Raw genomic sequence first — 14941 nt, 5'->3', positions numbered from 1 at the left:
TGTCAGTTTGAACCAGTGTTTTCTTTTACTTTTTTTTTTTTCCTTTTCTTTAATTTCCATTAAATTATTATTCTGACTTGGTGCCTCCCACTGGTTTGTTTTCAAACTAGTACACCTGCTCTGGCAGCTGCTGCTATGCAGATGAATGGGTCTGAAATTGGTTGAAAACTTCTAGAACAGACCATTTTTTTTCCTGAAAAGCTGACTAAAACAAGCAGCCCAGCAAATCTGAGGGTGTAGTTGTCATTGCATCTCCAAGTTCGGGGTTGGGAAAGGGAACCCAATGTCTCCTAAAGGCTTCACTTCGCCCTCACGGGGAGCTGCATTGCTTTCCTGCTCATACAACATGAGAAGGGGAGGGCTTTTCAAAAAGAAAAGTCTTGTATAGAGACTAAGAAGAAAGAGTCTGATTTGCTGTCTTCCCTCACTTTCCTTGCCTTGCTTGGCATCAATAGGCAAGTCACATTTTTAAGTAAGTAAAGAAGGAGCACTATATAATGATGTTGACCTGTTGGAATGAGTCCAGCAGAGAGCTACCACAGGTCTGGAATATGTCTATAAAGACAAGGCTGAGAGAGCTGGGGCTGCTCAGACTGGAGAAAAGAAGGCTCCAGGGAGATCTTAGAGCCCCTTCCTGTGCCTAAAGGGGCTCCAAGAGAGCTGGAGAGGCACTTTGGACAAGGGTATGCAGTGATAGGACAAGGGAGGATGGCCTTCAGCTGAAAGACGGTAGGTTTAGGTTAAATATTACGAAGAAATTCTTGGTTGTGAGGGTGGTGAGGCCCTGGCACAGGTTGCCTAGAGAAGCTGTGGCTGCACCTGGGTCCCTGGAAGTGTCCAAGACCAGGCTGGATGGGGCTTGGAGCGATCTGGGATAGTGGGAGGTGTCCCTGCCCATAGATGGGGATTGGAACTGGGTGATCTTTAAGAGCCATTCCAACACAAACCATTCTATGATTTATGATTCTATGATAAATATTTAAATCCAAGGACTCTGGGCAGCTGCTGGCTTGTGGAACGCTTCATGCCTTCTTCACCACAGTGCTGGCAAAGTCATCTGCCATAAAGAGAGAATAACCTGCTTGGTGTTACAGCTCAGAAGCAATTAGATGGGCTGGACCAGGAGGCAATTTCATTTCCAGTGACAGAGAACCAAGGTCACAACCCTGTCAACTGCATTAAATAGGTGCTCACAAACCCTAATTGCTGGTGCAGTAGCTCTCAGTTTTAATGGGTATTTTCAAGCTGAGAGTAAAGTGTGTTTATGTCATTATTCTTCAGACAGAAATGTCAAGGAATAAGTCATAAATACAGAGTTGAAATTAAGCTCACTGATTGCAGTGGTTTGTGTTATTCCTGACATAACCTAGAAGCCTAGCTATTGCAAAAGAAATTCTGTCCTGTGGGAACATTTTGTATTATTTTCAATTTTCTTTTCATCTCAAATCAAGGGGAAACAGAAAACCATTCTATGGAAGAGAAAGCTCCACAGGAAAAATGTCTGGAAATGTTGAAACACGTTGCTTCAGCAAATCTACCGGTGTCAGCAGAGCTGGCAAATAACACATAGTATTCCCCCTATTTTGTTGAGCTGGAAGGGTGAATGCCTTTGTAAAACCTAACTAAGGATCCTTAATATTAATTTAAAAGTAATAGCATTCAGGAAAAAAAAAATTACTGTCTTCAGGAACCTAAGTAAAAATAACTGCCCTACATTTTTTCAGGGGAGGGGAATGACTTTTTGGAGCCTCAGCCTGAGAGGCCCTGTAAACTGAGTCACTGATGATGAAGCCAAAACCTCTTTGGAGAAGCCTGGCACTTCCTGGGCCTCATCAGACCCAGATCTAATTCAAATGCAACTCATGGGGGCTGTTTGTAAGACCCTTCGCTGCTCTGTGGATTAGATGTCCCATCAGGAAAATAGCAATAAAGATATCTTACACCTCCCCAAAAGGCAACCTGAGGAACAACAGCTTTGTCGTGCATTCTGTGCTTTTCACCATCTCTTGGAAAGCAAAGGAAGATGTTGGCAGAGAGCTGGCCAAGGGAAGGCAAATAGAAACACACAGACTTTATACAGCAAGACTCCACGTACAAGTCATGCCAAACTCCTAGTTCCAGTAAATGCCAAAGACCCGAGTGGATTATGGGCAGGGAAGGGGAAAACTGACTACTCAGAAAGTGCTGGAAGATGTGGCATTTCCAAGATGTTGCTGATATGCTGAAAACTCCCCTTTCTGCTCATTTAGCACAGCTGGAACACTGCAAAAACCAAACCCTCCCTGTGAATTTTTTTTTTTTTTTTTTTTTTTTTTGCAAATCAGCACATTCTGCAGCACAGTTTTCTTCCCTTGGCGGGGAGGGAGGTGTCAGGAGTTACCATCCGGCTGTGATGACACCTTGTAGGAATAGTCAGAAGAAATTCCTGAAACCTTTGTTGCTGAAGCTCAGGCTTTGGCCAGTGTCTCAGAGGGACTGGGTCCACTCTCGAACAGCTGCAGGCAGTTGTCTGCAGGCTGAGGTGGGAAAACATGCACCAGATTTGTGCAGATGTCAGACAAAGGGAACAGGCAGTCGAAAAGGGAGCGTCTGGAGCTGCACTTCTGGGATCAATTCACAGAACCGTGTAGAAACTGTTCACCCAGTGCAGATGACATCAGAAATTATCTTGATGACAAAGAATGAAAAAAAAAAGAAGCTATTCTGTTCATCTTCTTACTCTTTAGGGTGCAATCAGGGCACATCTTCAGCATTGCTGTTAGCATTCCTCCACCAAAGAAATCCCAGCAAAGCACCGAGCTCTCATTTTCAAAGATGATGCTGGAAAACTTCCCAGATTATACATTTTCCTCTTTAATTTATACCTCTGAGGATAATGCTAATCAAGGATGCAGCAAAAGTAGTGAGACATCCTCGGACCCAGGCTGATTTATTAACAGTGGTTGTGTTATTCTCACTTGGAGAACGATGCTAGTATCCCAAGCTTCCATAAAAAAAAGATCCTGCTTGCTGGTAGGTTATCAAATACAAGCTGACAATGTACTTGCACAGCAGATATGCATAAGTGCATTGCACAGTATGATTCATCTGCAAAACATCCAGCATGCTAGAAGCTCAATTTAAAGTAGGTTAGAAGAACGATTCATTAAAAAGCAACAGCAGAGAGAGGGGGAAAAAAAGAAGCCCAAACTCTAAAATCTCCTCCTGGGAATGGTACATTTACTTCTCAGTCTTTGTTTGGCCCCTTTTCCTCACTTGTGAATAGAGTTTGGATGGCATGGGGAGGGACAAGCATATAAAAATACATGTAGCTAGACAAATATTACAAATGCCATCTTCAAGGCCTGGCAGATCTACCAAATATTCCAGGGATTATACATGGTCTGCTTAGCACGTTCAAAGTGGAAGGAGATTGCATATATTTCACACAGCATTAATCCCCAGGCCTGTCTCCTCAGCTCCGACCTGAACTTCTACTACACAGCACTGAATTATAAAGGCTAATGTCAAAAGCACTTTAAAGAAAAAAAGAATTCCCAAAATGGCAACTGGCTTTTACTATGATAACTGCTCAGATAATCCTCCATAATCTCCAGTGGTATTTTTTAGGGTAGGGGAAAAAAAACCAACAAAAAAACCCCCACAACAGAAAAAATGTACATGTCATGGCAATTCTAAAATAGAATTAAGAACTTTGCAGGCTGGAATTACTGCTTTTAAAATGGATTTTATGTATATTTGTAATAAATGTCCTACTCTAAAAGCAAAGGTACTTTTCTGAACACTGCTGCCAGCCAAATAAGGTAAAACATGAACTGACTTGAGAATAATTTGAAAATATAGACACTTATTTCTAAAATTTCACTATTTTTATTAATACTATTTTAATCCATGTATCTCTTCGGGTGAGATATTTTTGTCTGATGACAAATTACTAAAAAAAATTGAATTTAAGGAAATTCAGTCCATTGTCCTGGCAGCAGAGGAAGGTATGCATTTTCATAGGCAGAGTTCCTATTTCATCCATGTAAAAGTAATCCAGGTTTTAATTAATGACTCCAAATCTGTCCATGCAATCAATTAATTGCTTGTTTGCCTTTTCAGTCCTGTATGCAACGTACCCTCATTAAACAATCATTAAACTTTTTACTTAAAAAATAGATACCGCCTAAAACATCGAGGATCTACAAAAATCCTCTCCTGCCAGCAACAAAGATGCCACTTACCAGCCAATTTGCTGTAAGAATTTCTTAATTAAAGTGATAAATGGAGCTACTGCCCAGAGGTTCCAAACCACTTTTGTTTTATTTTATTTTTTCCTGTAAATAATGTGTTCAGAGGAGGTGACTCCTCTGGGATTTTAACTCTCACACATCATCTTGGAGTGTCACCTTTGGGCCCAACACCTGTCCTACAAACTAATTGCGCTCTGAGAATCACAGGTTATAAACAGAGACTTTCAGGAAAACCAGGAAATTCTGAGGAATCAAGTCTACATTCCACTCCAGCGATAATTTGCTAGAGCAGTAGAGAAATCAGCAACTACATAAATGCTGCATTATGTCTTTTTTTAAAGAACTGCAAAAGCTGCAAAACAGAGAAATCAGCCTCAGCTTTAGGTTAGCCCTACATCAAAGGCAACCATCTCAATTAAAATTTAGTGCCCAGCAATATTGCAGTTTAGAGCATTTGCTCAGTGATGTTTACCAAAGCTATAAATCTTTGTAATAAAAGGGGAAAGATACCAAAAAAACCCAACCCAGCAAACTGACAAACATGCTACATCCTTAGATAGAGATGAGCACTGAACAGAAGATGAAAAAACTGCAATACACATTTTTGTAACTTTTATAAGGAGCAGAAGAAGACACTTCCCATTTTACTAAAATCAGTCTGCAAATAACAAATGACTGCTGCTCGTATCACACAGCTACACCTGCACGGAGCAGCTCAGCTTCCAGTTCAGCTGAAGTGCACATTTCATTTCCAGCGTGTTGCATCGTGCTTCAGTGCTGAAATCAACAGGGAAGAAAATACCATGAAATGCAAAACATCTCCTATGCACATGAGCAGCAAGTGCACCTCGTTTGCCTCTGCATTAAGGACATCAAGGGAAAGACCCAATTAAGACTGATTGGAATTCAGACCCCTCCGTGCTCCAGTAGCCAGCGGAGAGCTGGTAACTGTGAAACCTCATTCCCTCTCCCACAAAGCACATGCTGCTCCACAGATCAGAGCAGAGATAGGACACTGTTCCCCAGCTCTGCTGGCTGCAGGTTTTCACCTCGCACCCCGGCCGTGGCCTCGGTGCCTCACACAGGGAGAGGGATGCATCTGACCTGGATACGGTGAACACTTGAATGGTGGTGGCAGATTTAGAGCAACCTTTAGGCTGTGCTCAGGATCCAGCCCTTTGGCCTGCCCATGAGCTTGGCATTAAAACAATTTCCAAGCAGAGCTGCTCTGCTGGTTACATGTGCACCAAGACCTGTGTGGGGTGAGAGAGTCCCCACCTTCCTGACATGAAAAATTATGTTGGGGGGGGTGGGTTCAGGCCCCTACTTAGGGGGTGAATTGGGCCTGTGAATGGCAGAACTCTCTTGAGGATCACAATCCTTAAATGCAGTCTGTCCCTCCAGCAGTTCTTTCACAGGTGCCCCTGAGTGGTTTTGGGAGCTGTGTGGAGGGGCCCAGGCTCAGCAGGAGATTATCAGTACAAACTGATGGCTCAGACTGTCTGCAGCCCTTCTCTGCACAGCTGTGCTGCAGAGCCTGCCCAGGGTGAGGATTTTTGTTTGATCATGCAGCCAGTGACTAATGCAGTGCAGGGAAAGCTGGGGATGTCATTTGGATCTGTAACTTCTGCACTTGTGGCTTTGAAATATCCATGGGTGGTCCGATGGGGTGAGGGATGGCACCCAGGGCTGTGTTTGGGATACAAAGCACTGGCCAGACTTGGTGTTTCCTCCTTCTCAGCCACAGGGCTCACCCAGGGGCACCCACATGTGCACCCAAGATATGGACTGATAATTTGGACAGAAAAAAACCCTCAGAGACAAGAGAAGCACAAGATCCCGAGGCACTGGGAGCAGGAAAGTTTCCAGTCTGACCAGGCTGCCCCATGCATTTGCTTTTTACTGGCCACAGTTACTAAGTCCCTTCGATGTCTTTAAAGCTACCAGCAATAAATCAGCTGCAGTTAATAAATTCAGCACTGCTGAAAAATAAGACATAACTTATGTCCTGAATGGCACAGACATAACTGTGCAGGTCTGCAGAGTCACCCCAGTGCAGAAAGCATCTCCCCTGCTCCATCATCTCCTGCACCCAAGCGAACACCCCACTGCAGCACTGCACCCAGGATGGCAGCCACTGCTGTGTGAAGGAGATGTTGGGAATGCTGCAGCTGTTAATGGCAATTGTGTTGAAATCATCTCTAAAGAACCAGCTACCTTTTCTCATACAAGATCTCATGATAGCAGGAGGCTGTATCAAGGGCAGGCGACGCATAACAGCAGTGAAAGAAATATGCAAATAACTCTTTTATTGGCTGCTATTTAAATAAAGAGGGGAAAGCCCGCTCTTTAGGAATATTAAAGTACAAAGCCAATGCTTATGAGGTAACACCTCAATATTTGAAAGAGACAGGTTTATGAAGGATGTAGTAATTTCTAGCAATTTTTATTCTCACCTAGATGCACACGTTAGATTAAAATAAACAACAGCAACTTTATTATGGTTTTCATTCTAAGTTTTCGATCTCTTTAAAGGTTAATTTTCACAGTGCTGTAATGAGATGGGGAAGTGCTGGTGCTTCCATTTTATATGCAAGTGTCCTGAAGCAGTGTGGTCTAATGGGTAATAAAGCCAATTTATCCATGATGTATCTTCTACTTCATTTATCCCTAAATTCAACAAAACATGCTCACCTTTATGCATATGCTTAAGACCATCTTAATTTTAATAGCAGTTAAGAATGCACTTATGTTCCATAAAATTAGAATCTTAAATACTTCATTGAAACAAGGAGGACTGAAATAGGTGATTTTCACGTCTTGCCTTGCAGGTGAGTGCCAAGAATTTATTCTCGCTCTTGAAGGTACAAGGTTTCTTGGAGGAATAGACTGACCATAAATCAGAAGTGTCTTAACAAACAAGAACACTAAATGTGACATTTGCTCCTGAGTGCTGAATCATGCCAACTCTACAGCTTTTCCTAAATTAGAAAACTAATTACAAATAATGCTTCACTACTTGAAGCATGGTTTGCTATGTGGAGGCCAACTTCTCTTTTGAAAAGAACAAACAACCCAAGAAAAACATGAACCCCCAGATATTTGGAGGCAGTCCTGATTTAGAAGTAAGAGAATAGAACACAAAGAACAGACATAAGGACATAAATGCTAGATGAAAAATGAAAAAGCTCAGTGCGTACTTGGCCCATTTTAGAGGTACCAACTGCTGAGGAGGGAGAGTGAAGGAAATTCCTAAGAAGTCACCATTTAAAAAGCTCCATTCCCTGCTGATGATGTGGACCTACAGCACAACTCCTTGGTTGCTTCGGGAACTTTAAGCTAAAACACTTGTGTACAAAATAATTCGGTCTTGGGGCCAAATCAGGTCTCAGGACTGAAAGCAGAGCCTAACTCTAGTCCTGAGCATCCCGGGCAAATCCAGGGCCACGCAGTTGGGCCAGGATCCCTTCATGGGACAGTCTGTGAGGACGTGATAAACCGACCTGTGGCATCTGCTCAAACATTTCTGGGAGGATTGAAACAGAGGCAACATGCAGGCATTTTCTGGGGTCACTGTCCCCAGACACAATGATACCTGCACAATACAGGGGGTTTTTTTGTAAAAATAAAGCATAAGACATGTCATCAAGTGGCATTTCCAGAGCTGAAGAAAAAAAGGAAGCAGATGTGCCTCCTGGGACCCTTGCACCAGTGAGAGATAAGGAACCACCCAGCCCAGGGGAGATTCACAGCCCAGAAAATACTGCAACTCACAAAACCCAGCACTTGCAGTAACTGGGACATCCAAAGCCTCTCCCCTCCTCGTCATTCTCCTCCTCCCCAAACTCTCCCTCTCGGTTCCTTGCCTATAAATAAAACATTTCATTACTGAGTGATGAAGATTAAAATAAGGCAGGTGAGTCACCCTCCCTGGTACTACTTTGCTCTTTCATCTGCCTCATCCTCTTCCTCAACTCAATTGCAGCCCTGAAGGCTGAAGAAAATTTATCAGTGTGGCAGTCAAAGTGGACAGAACTACCTGCATCCCTGTGAGGAACAGGGCAAAGCCAGCTGCATTTTGATCTGCATGGAGTTGAGAACTACACTTCTGCTGCACAGAATTGCACATATTTTAAACCAGGAGTTTTTATGCACCTCTAAGAGCACCCCAAATGCAGAGCATTGCTGGAGAAACCCAGCAGGAGCCATTGCTCCTACTTTACACAAATGAGAATGAAGGATGGTATTTCAACAGGATTTTTTTTTTTTGATGGCTAACTGTGTACTTAGGCTACTTTGTCAAGCTTCATGAGGATTACAAGAACAGAAAGATCCAAGAAGAAATCCGCTTTGTTCTCTCTCTCTGCAAAATCTGCTTGCACTAACAAAACACCAGGGAATGGGGAGAACCTCCACCAAATGATCCCTGTCCCCTTCACTCACAGCAGTAGATCAGAAGTTTTGTTTTGAGTGGCTAATCCAGACAGCAGAGAAAAACTAAATTCAGTTTTCTAAATCAGAAAGGACTAAAATGTTGATAGTAGAATTGGCATGAATATATACTCTTCCAAAGTGAGACTAAATCTGGCCTCAGGTGGTTCAATCTGAGCAGGATTGCCTGGCAGTTCAGGACACGTTTCCAAACACCTGCTGAGGCTCCCATGTGTCGTGCTTAGGTCAGTGAATCCACCATATCACAATTTTCTACAGCAATTTGAAAAATCAGGGTTTGGATCTTGGTCTTTCCAGTGCAGTGGCTGTGAGCAGCGCATTGCCATGGATGCTTGGGGAGAGAGAGATCTTCCTAGAGCAAGACCTGGGAAGGGGGAGGAAGGCCGCAAATAGCCGGTTGTTGTGGGGAACCTGGTGCATTTGTCCATGATCTGGCATCCCAAAAAGTGTCAGTGCCAAACCCAAGGAGCGCAGACATTCATGTTTATGCCTACTTCTCTCCACCCAGGTGAGCCACGGTGCTCTCAACCTGCCTGAAAACCATAAGAAATTTCTTTCAGGCTGAGGTGCAAAGCTGCCAGTAACTCACCCTCCCCAGTAACTGGACAGAAACCATAAACTGAGATTCACTGGTGCAGCTTTACCAACACCAATTCAGGCTTATGGCAGGAGCACCTCACTGCAGTCCCTTGCAGTGGGTTATCTCATGGGTTGGTGGGTTATCTCATGGTGAGAACACATGGGTGCACTGCACATATCTTCAAAGTCAACCTCTACAAATCATGTGAATTAGAAAAGGTTTTAAAAAATGTCTTTACTTAAAGCACTGACATTAGAGACTGTCCTCATCATGAAGCAGTGGGAGCCAACACCCCTCACGGTCTTGCGTGTTGTATCTATGACTATCAGAGCATGAAATACTCCTGGGATTTGGTCTCCCACTGCTCCTCAGCAGGCAGAGGCTGTTCCTCAACTCATCTGCCTCATCCGAGCAGCTTTGAGTCCCTCCTTCCCTCACTGGCACGCACCAAATGGGTGCTGTTATTCATAAGCACAGGATTTCCACATCACTGAGGCAACCCAGGGGATCCCAACCAACCCCTGGATGCTGTTCCAGAAGGGTTCCCACAGGCCATATCCACCCTCCCATTGTATCCCTGTAGATACATCCCAGTTATTGATGCCATCCCCTGTGGCACTGACCTCCTCTCCTCTGGGCAGCTGGACCCCACATGTGACCTGTCTTTGGAGGCAGCTGGAAACAGGCCAGGATTGCCAGGGATGTCCTGACTGCTGTGCCCTGTCTGAAGGCTTAGAGTGAGTACGAGCTGGCAGCTCTCTCAATCTCAGCTGCGTGGATGTGGGGGCATAACACCACTGCCTACACCACCCTACAGATCCACCCATGCACCAGGCTGCATGAAATTTCCCTGATCCTCACACAGGAATCACCATTTGTGTGAGTTCCTGACCTTTTCCTGCTATTTTTCCCTGAAGAACACACCCAGCATGGAGGTACAGTCCGTTCTTACATTTTGCCATTTCTCTGGAGGAAACCATATGTATTTATCCTGGGGAATGCTTGGTAGCCTGTGTAATATTTTTGGAAATAATTCCTGTCAAGGGATTTTAATCACTGTTGATGCATAAAAATAAAATAACAGAATCTGTGACCAGATGGTGTGTTGGGTGACACAGGGCTCTCTTCACAAACATATAACTGCTCACCAGCCCTTCAGGACCTCTTCGCTCACCAGTCCTTGCAAGAGCTGCCTGCAAGGTCCTCTTACCCGAACCAAATTCATTTTTGGGAAGGAGAAAAACTCTGCATTTGAGAAAGAGAGACATTTTCAGCAAAATTCAGGGGCCAAGTATAAAAGCAAGAGAAACAGCTTTGTCCCTGCCCAGAAGCTACTGAAGTTTATCTTCACTGGAGCCCTGCAGGAGGAAAGGCTGATGGGGGATCTGCAGCTCCCTGTTGCCCTGACTGTGCTTGAGAAATCTCAGAGCTTTCCACTCCTTGTGGGAATTTTTTTCTGCAGTCTCAATCACTGCTGATTTTGGTTCATCCGAAGAATGGGGAGTGAAATCCATTGCTTTTCATCATTCAAAAACCACTCACCAGGTTTTGACACAAAGCCAGCTTGGCTCAAAGCCGGGCCCACGGCCAGCTCAAAAATATTCCTGAACCTTTCAACAATCCCTGGCTGGTTTTCAAACTTAAAACAAAAGCCAAGATGAGGGAAAGTTTGCAAATTTTTAGGTTGTATAAGAAAATATCTGCACAACCTGTGATAAATTCCCGCCATTTGTTTTCAGTTATTTTCATGCTGGGAGAATCTCCCAGACTCCAAACCCTGCTCTTGCCTTGGAGAGCATAACTATGGTTTTCACAAAAAAAGATGACTGGTCTGACAGGTGTGGAGGAAGATACAGGATGTGCTGGGAAGCTACCTGAAAATTATTCTGTCCAGTTCACTCTTGTTTGGATGGATTGCTCCTTGTCTAAAGTGTCCCCAGATGGCCCATTGTGTCAGGAGTGTTTGAGTTTACAGCAGACTATGGCAGTGTTGTAAAAAAGCTGGAGCAGGAGAAATAAAAGAGTTTTTCTGAAAACTTGACAGTTTCAGATATTCAACAATATGACAGTCTTCTTATTCAGAAACTTATGAATACTTAGTCACACAGAGAGAACAAGGAAATTATTTACTTCCCCCGGTGAAGGGGGCGGGAGTCGTGGCTCTCTAGGTAGTGTGGAACAGAAATACAGCTGCTGCAGCCACAAACAGAGGGAGACTGCGTGTGCAGGGCTGCACTGCTTGGGATGCTGCTCTGTCTGCCATGGTCGGCCAGACACGCACACAGCCACACAACGGTTCTTTATTGAACAGGGAAAACAAAATGGGAAATGTCTAAAGCACATTACTACTCTTATGGTACTGCTGGTTTGACAGCCTGACAGTCCACAGCCAGCGAACACCAAAAAAAGGTCTGTATTACTCACTTTGCCTCCACCTTGTCACAGTTTGACACATGCAGACAAACACATCTAAAACTCCTTTGCAGACGATTCCAAAAGCTGAAAATTTTCTTTGCACCTCTTTTTCTTTCTTTCTTTCTTCTTCCCTTTTTTCCTTTTTCTTTTCTTTCTGTCTGTCTGTCTATATTCTGCATTCTCTAAGTGCAAATCTACAGATCATGTCAAGCCTGAAGAAGCCTTCATTAAATGTAAGCAGCTTCACAGTGATTCCATTTAATGGTGATTTACACCGTTTAAGAGACCACCCCTCTTTGTTCTGTATGCTAAGATTCAGCATGGCCATATTTTTATCCATCAGTGAACAAAAAAAGCTCACAAGACTCTTTCCCCCCCTTCTTTGTGTCATTATATGGTTGAGGTAGCCCTACCTGGAGACCCCAGTCGTGCCCCTCTTTGCACAACTCAAGCAGCCTGACATTCCCAGCCATCTGCCTCTGCCTCCAGTAGAAAGTCACGTTTCACAACCCAACACTCAGCTCAGTGAATGAGCAGCACATCAGCAGATTAGGTGCCTGCCCAGAGCTAAAAAACAGCAAAACATTTCCCACATCAGCCGAGGGGCGTTAGATCCCATTTTACCCCTGAACTCGGTCACATCAAGCAGACAGACAGGCACCAGGCAAACATCCATGTTGGGAGCACACACAGGCACCGACGCACACTCAGACCCTGTGAAACCACACGTGTGCCTGTGAGCAGAACAGCACACATAGCCACACAGACTGTGCTGTTCCTGGCCAGCTACTCTTTGTGCTGATTGACTGGAGGGGATTAGAAGGGACTCAGCCCAAAAACGCAGTTCCTAATGCTCCTGCAGCTATTGCATAACAGAGATCGGTTCCTGTCCCGAGCCCTGGCCCTCAACTTACTCAAGACAAGTTTAAGGCTTCAGGCTATGTAATGGAAATATCTACTCCCCGGTGAGATGGGATGCATCAGCTTCCCCAGGGCTGGGGTTTCTGGCTGTCTAGGTTCTCTGACAGGCAGCAGTGGGAAAGAAAGTAGGGATGGGTCACCAAGAAGGAAAGAGAGTAATTTTTCCCCAAACATTTCTACCAGGAGCTATGGGAAGCTGAAGCCTTCTGGGGTTCATTAACAGATATACACCTGCTACTAATGCACCTACTAAAGAAAGCAGCCCTAAACCAAGGGAAATTGAACACATCTCAAAAAGAAACTGAAAATCAATGAACCTACATACCCTAAACTAAATGCACCTGAAGTTGAACACACCTCAATGTTCAAAAGGCAGAAAACACAGCAAGGAGGAAGTCCACAAATAAATGAACAAGTCCCAAAAGCATGCACGAAATGTACAAACACTTTAGAATAGGCACTCCATTAAAAGCTGCATGTTGAAATAACATAAGGGGCCGTGCAGGAATTCCAGGTGCACGGCGAATAGCTAAAGTAACTCCGTTGAGATCTGTCACTCCAGATGTGAACAGGTGTTTGACAAATGAGGACAGATACACAACAAGTCAGATGAAATCAAATGCCCTCCAACATTTGCCTGAAATCTGGGTGTCTTATGCCTAACAAACTGCAAAGAGCTTTAGGGAACTTGGCTGGCTCCTGCGTCCCCCCTCCCCCACATCAGCAAAAAATAACTATTTGCAAAGGCCGCAATTCCTCCTTATTTTCTGTTTCCCTACGTGCAGTCACTAACTCGTTAGCGATGATTCCAAGCAGCCAGGCTGCGAGAAAAACAGAAGAAGGGTCAGGAACGAGACAACCGGGAGATGCTCCTGCCAGGGCCCCTTTGTTGAGCATCCCTGGGTACCCCTCGCCTTTTACCTGGGGATGCAGTCGCCATGGTAACGGGCGGGTGTTCCCTGGAGGAGCCGAAACCCAGCTGTTCCCGCTGCTGAGCCCCATCTCCATCCCGCAGCGGAGCCCCAGTCGCGTACTGGTCCGCCCCGTCCGCAGCCCAGTGCACCCCAGTGCCCGCCAGCAGCAGGTCCTGGGGGTCCGGCGGGGCTGACATGCTGCCTGCAAGGCGGCCGCTGATCTCCGGCTCTCGGGATGCAGCGGGGGCCACCGGAAGGGCTGCGGGGGCCGCCGGGCTGGCTGGTGCTGCGGCCGCGCTGGGGTCTGGCCGGCTGCAGGGACCGGGAGTCGCCGCCGCCGCCGCTGCCGTATCTCCACTAGCGCTTATTACGCAGGTGAAAATGGCTTGTTAGTTGGAGCCTTCCAGCCCTTGCGTCACCCTGTGGCTGGCATATCACAGGGCAGGAATCTGCCAGCCGGGCTGCCGCTCTCCCCCGTTTAACTGCTTCAGCAGGGTAGGCATCGGCTTGTGTGGGTTAAGGGAAGAAATGCCCCCTTGCAGGCAGGCACACGCCTCCCTCTCCCCTCCCGCAGCCCCCCTCCTCCGCATCCCTGCGCTCCAGAGCATCCCGCAGGCGCCGCAGCCCGGCACGGCAACGCGCCCGCCGGGAGAGCCCCCGGCTCCTCCGGCACGGCCGGGCTCGGCCGAGAGGGCACACAGCTCTCGGCAAGCCCACCCTAAAATCGCCCTGTTCCTCCCCCTCTCCGCCGGACCCTAACCCGGCGAGAGAAGCCGCACTCTGCCCCTGGGTTTGTTTACCCAGTTGGCTCCTCTCTGCAGCCGCGCTGGAGATATGATCGCAGCTTATTGCATCTAAATGACACTTGTCAAAATAAACTCACAGCAGGTGTCTGTGTGCCGGGGTTTTTTTCTTTCCTTTTTTTTTTTTTTTTTTTTTGTGCCATTATATTTGCTTGCTTACTGCCTCACAAAAATCGTGTGTGTACTGAGGCAATGAGAAATGTCAGGGCTTTTTGCTGTCAGTGAGAGCAGCAGCAGTGTGAGATACAGCAAAGGTGAAAGCACAGGGCAGGATCTGTGCTTTCACAGAATCTGTGCCACTTATGAGGTGAACTAGGAACAAGTTTCCTTGTTGTCTTTTTACAGATGAGGAAAGGGACTCAGGTAAAGGGTATGGGATCACTCCTGCATTGCACAGAGTTCTGGCACTTACAGGTCAAGGAAACAAATTCCCTGCCTTGTAGAAGGACCTCTCTCTTGTCATGTGGCAGGTCAAGCTACAAAGTGGAGAGTAATTGCCCCAGCCAGAAGATTTCATTCTCACCTGGCTCTTTGGCTGTTGCAGCAGTGGATCTCCAGCTGTGATCTGTGTGTCACAGCATCCCTAGGCAGGCTTCAGACCCTCTCCGGCTACAGCAAGCT

General features: G+C 45.7%; 1 protein-coding gene across 1 annotated transcript in view; it reads right to left on the bottom strand.

Moving 5' to 3' along the window:
• Positions 1-14077, bottom strand: part of RTN1 (reticulon 1) — a 117977-nt gene extending 103900 nt beyond the window's left edge. Inside the window, exon 1 of the mRNA XM_042047232.1 lies at positions 13525-14077. Within this exon, the coding sequence (XP_041903166.1) occupies positions 13525-13714 (190 nt within the window). The 5' untranslated portion in view covers positions 13715-14077. The remainder of the gene's footprint in view (positions 1-13524) is intronic.
• Between the last annotated feature and the right edge of the window lie 864 nt (positions 14078-14941).

The sequence above is a fragment of the Corvus kubaryi genome, unplaced genomic scaffold (assembly GCF_017639235.1).
Source record: "Corvus kubaryi isolate FWS band 111438036 unplaced genomic scaffold, C.kubaryi_AGA036_p1.0 66, whole genome shotgun sequence".
Classification (NCBI taxonomy): Eukaryota; Metazoa; Chordata; class Aves; order Passeriformes; family Corvidae; genus Corvus; species Corvus kubaryi.
The sequence above is the reverse complement of the archived record's forward strand: the minus strand, read 5'-3'. Positions and strand labels throughout refer to the sequence as shown.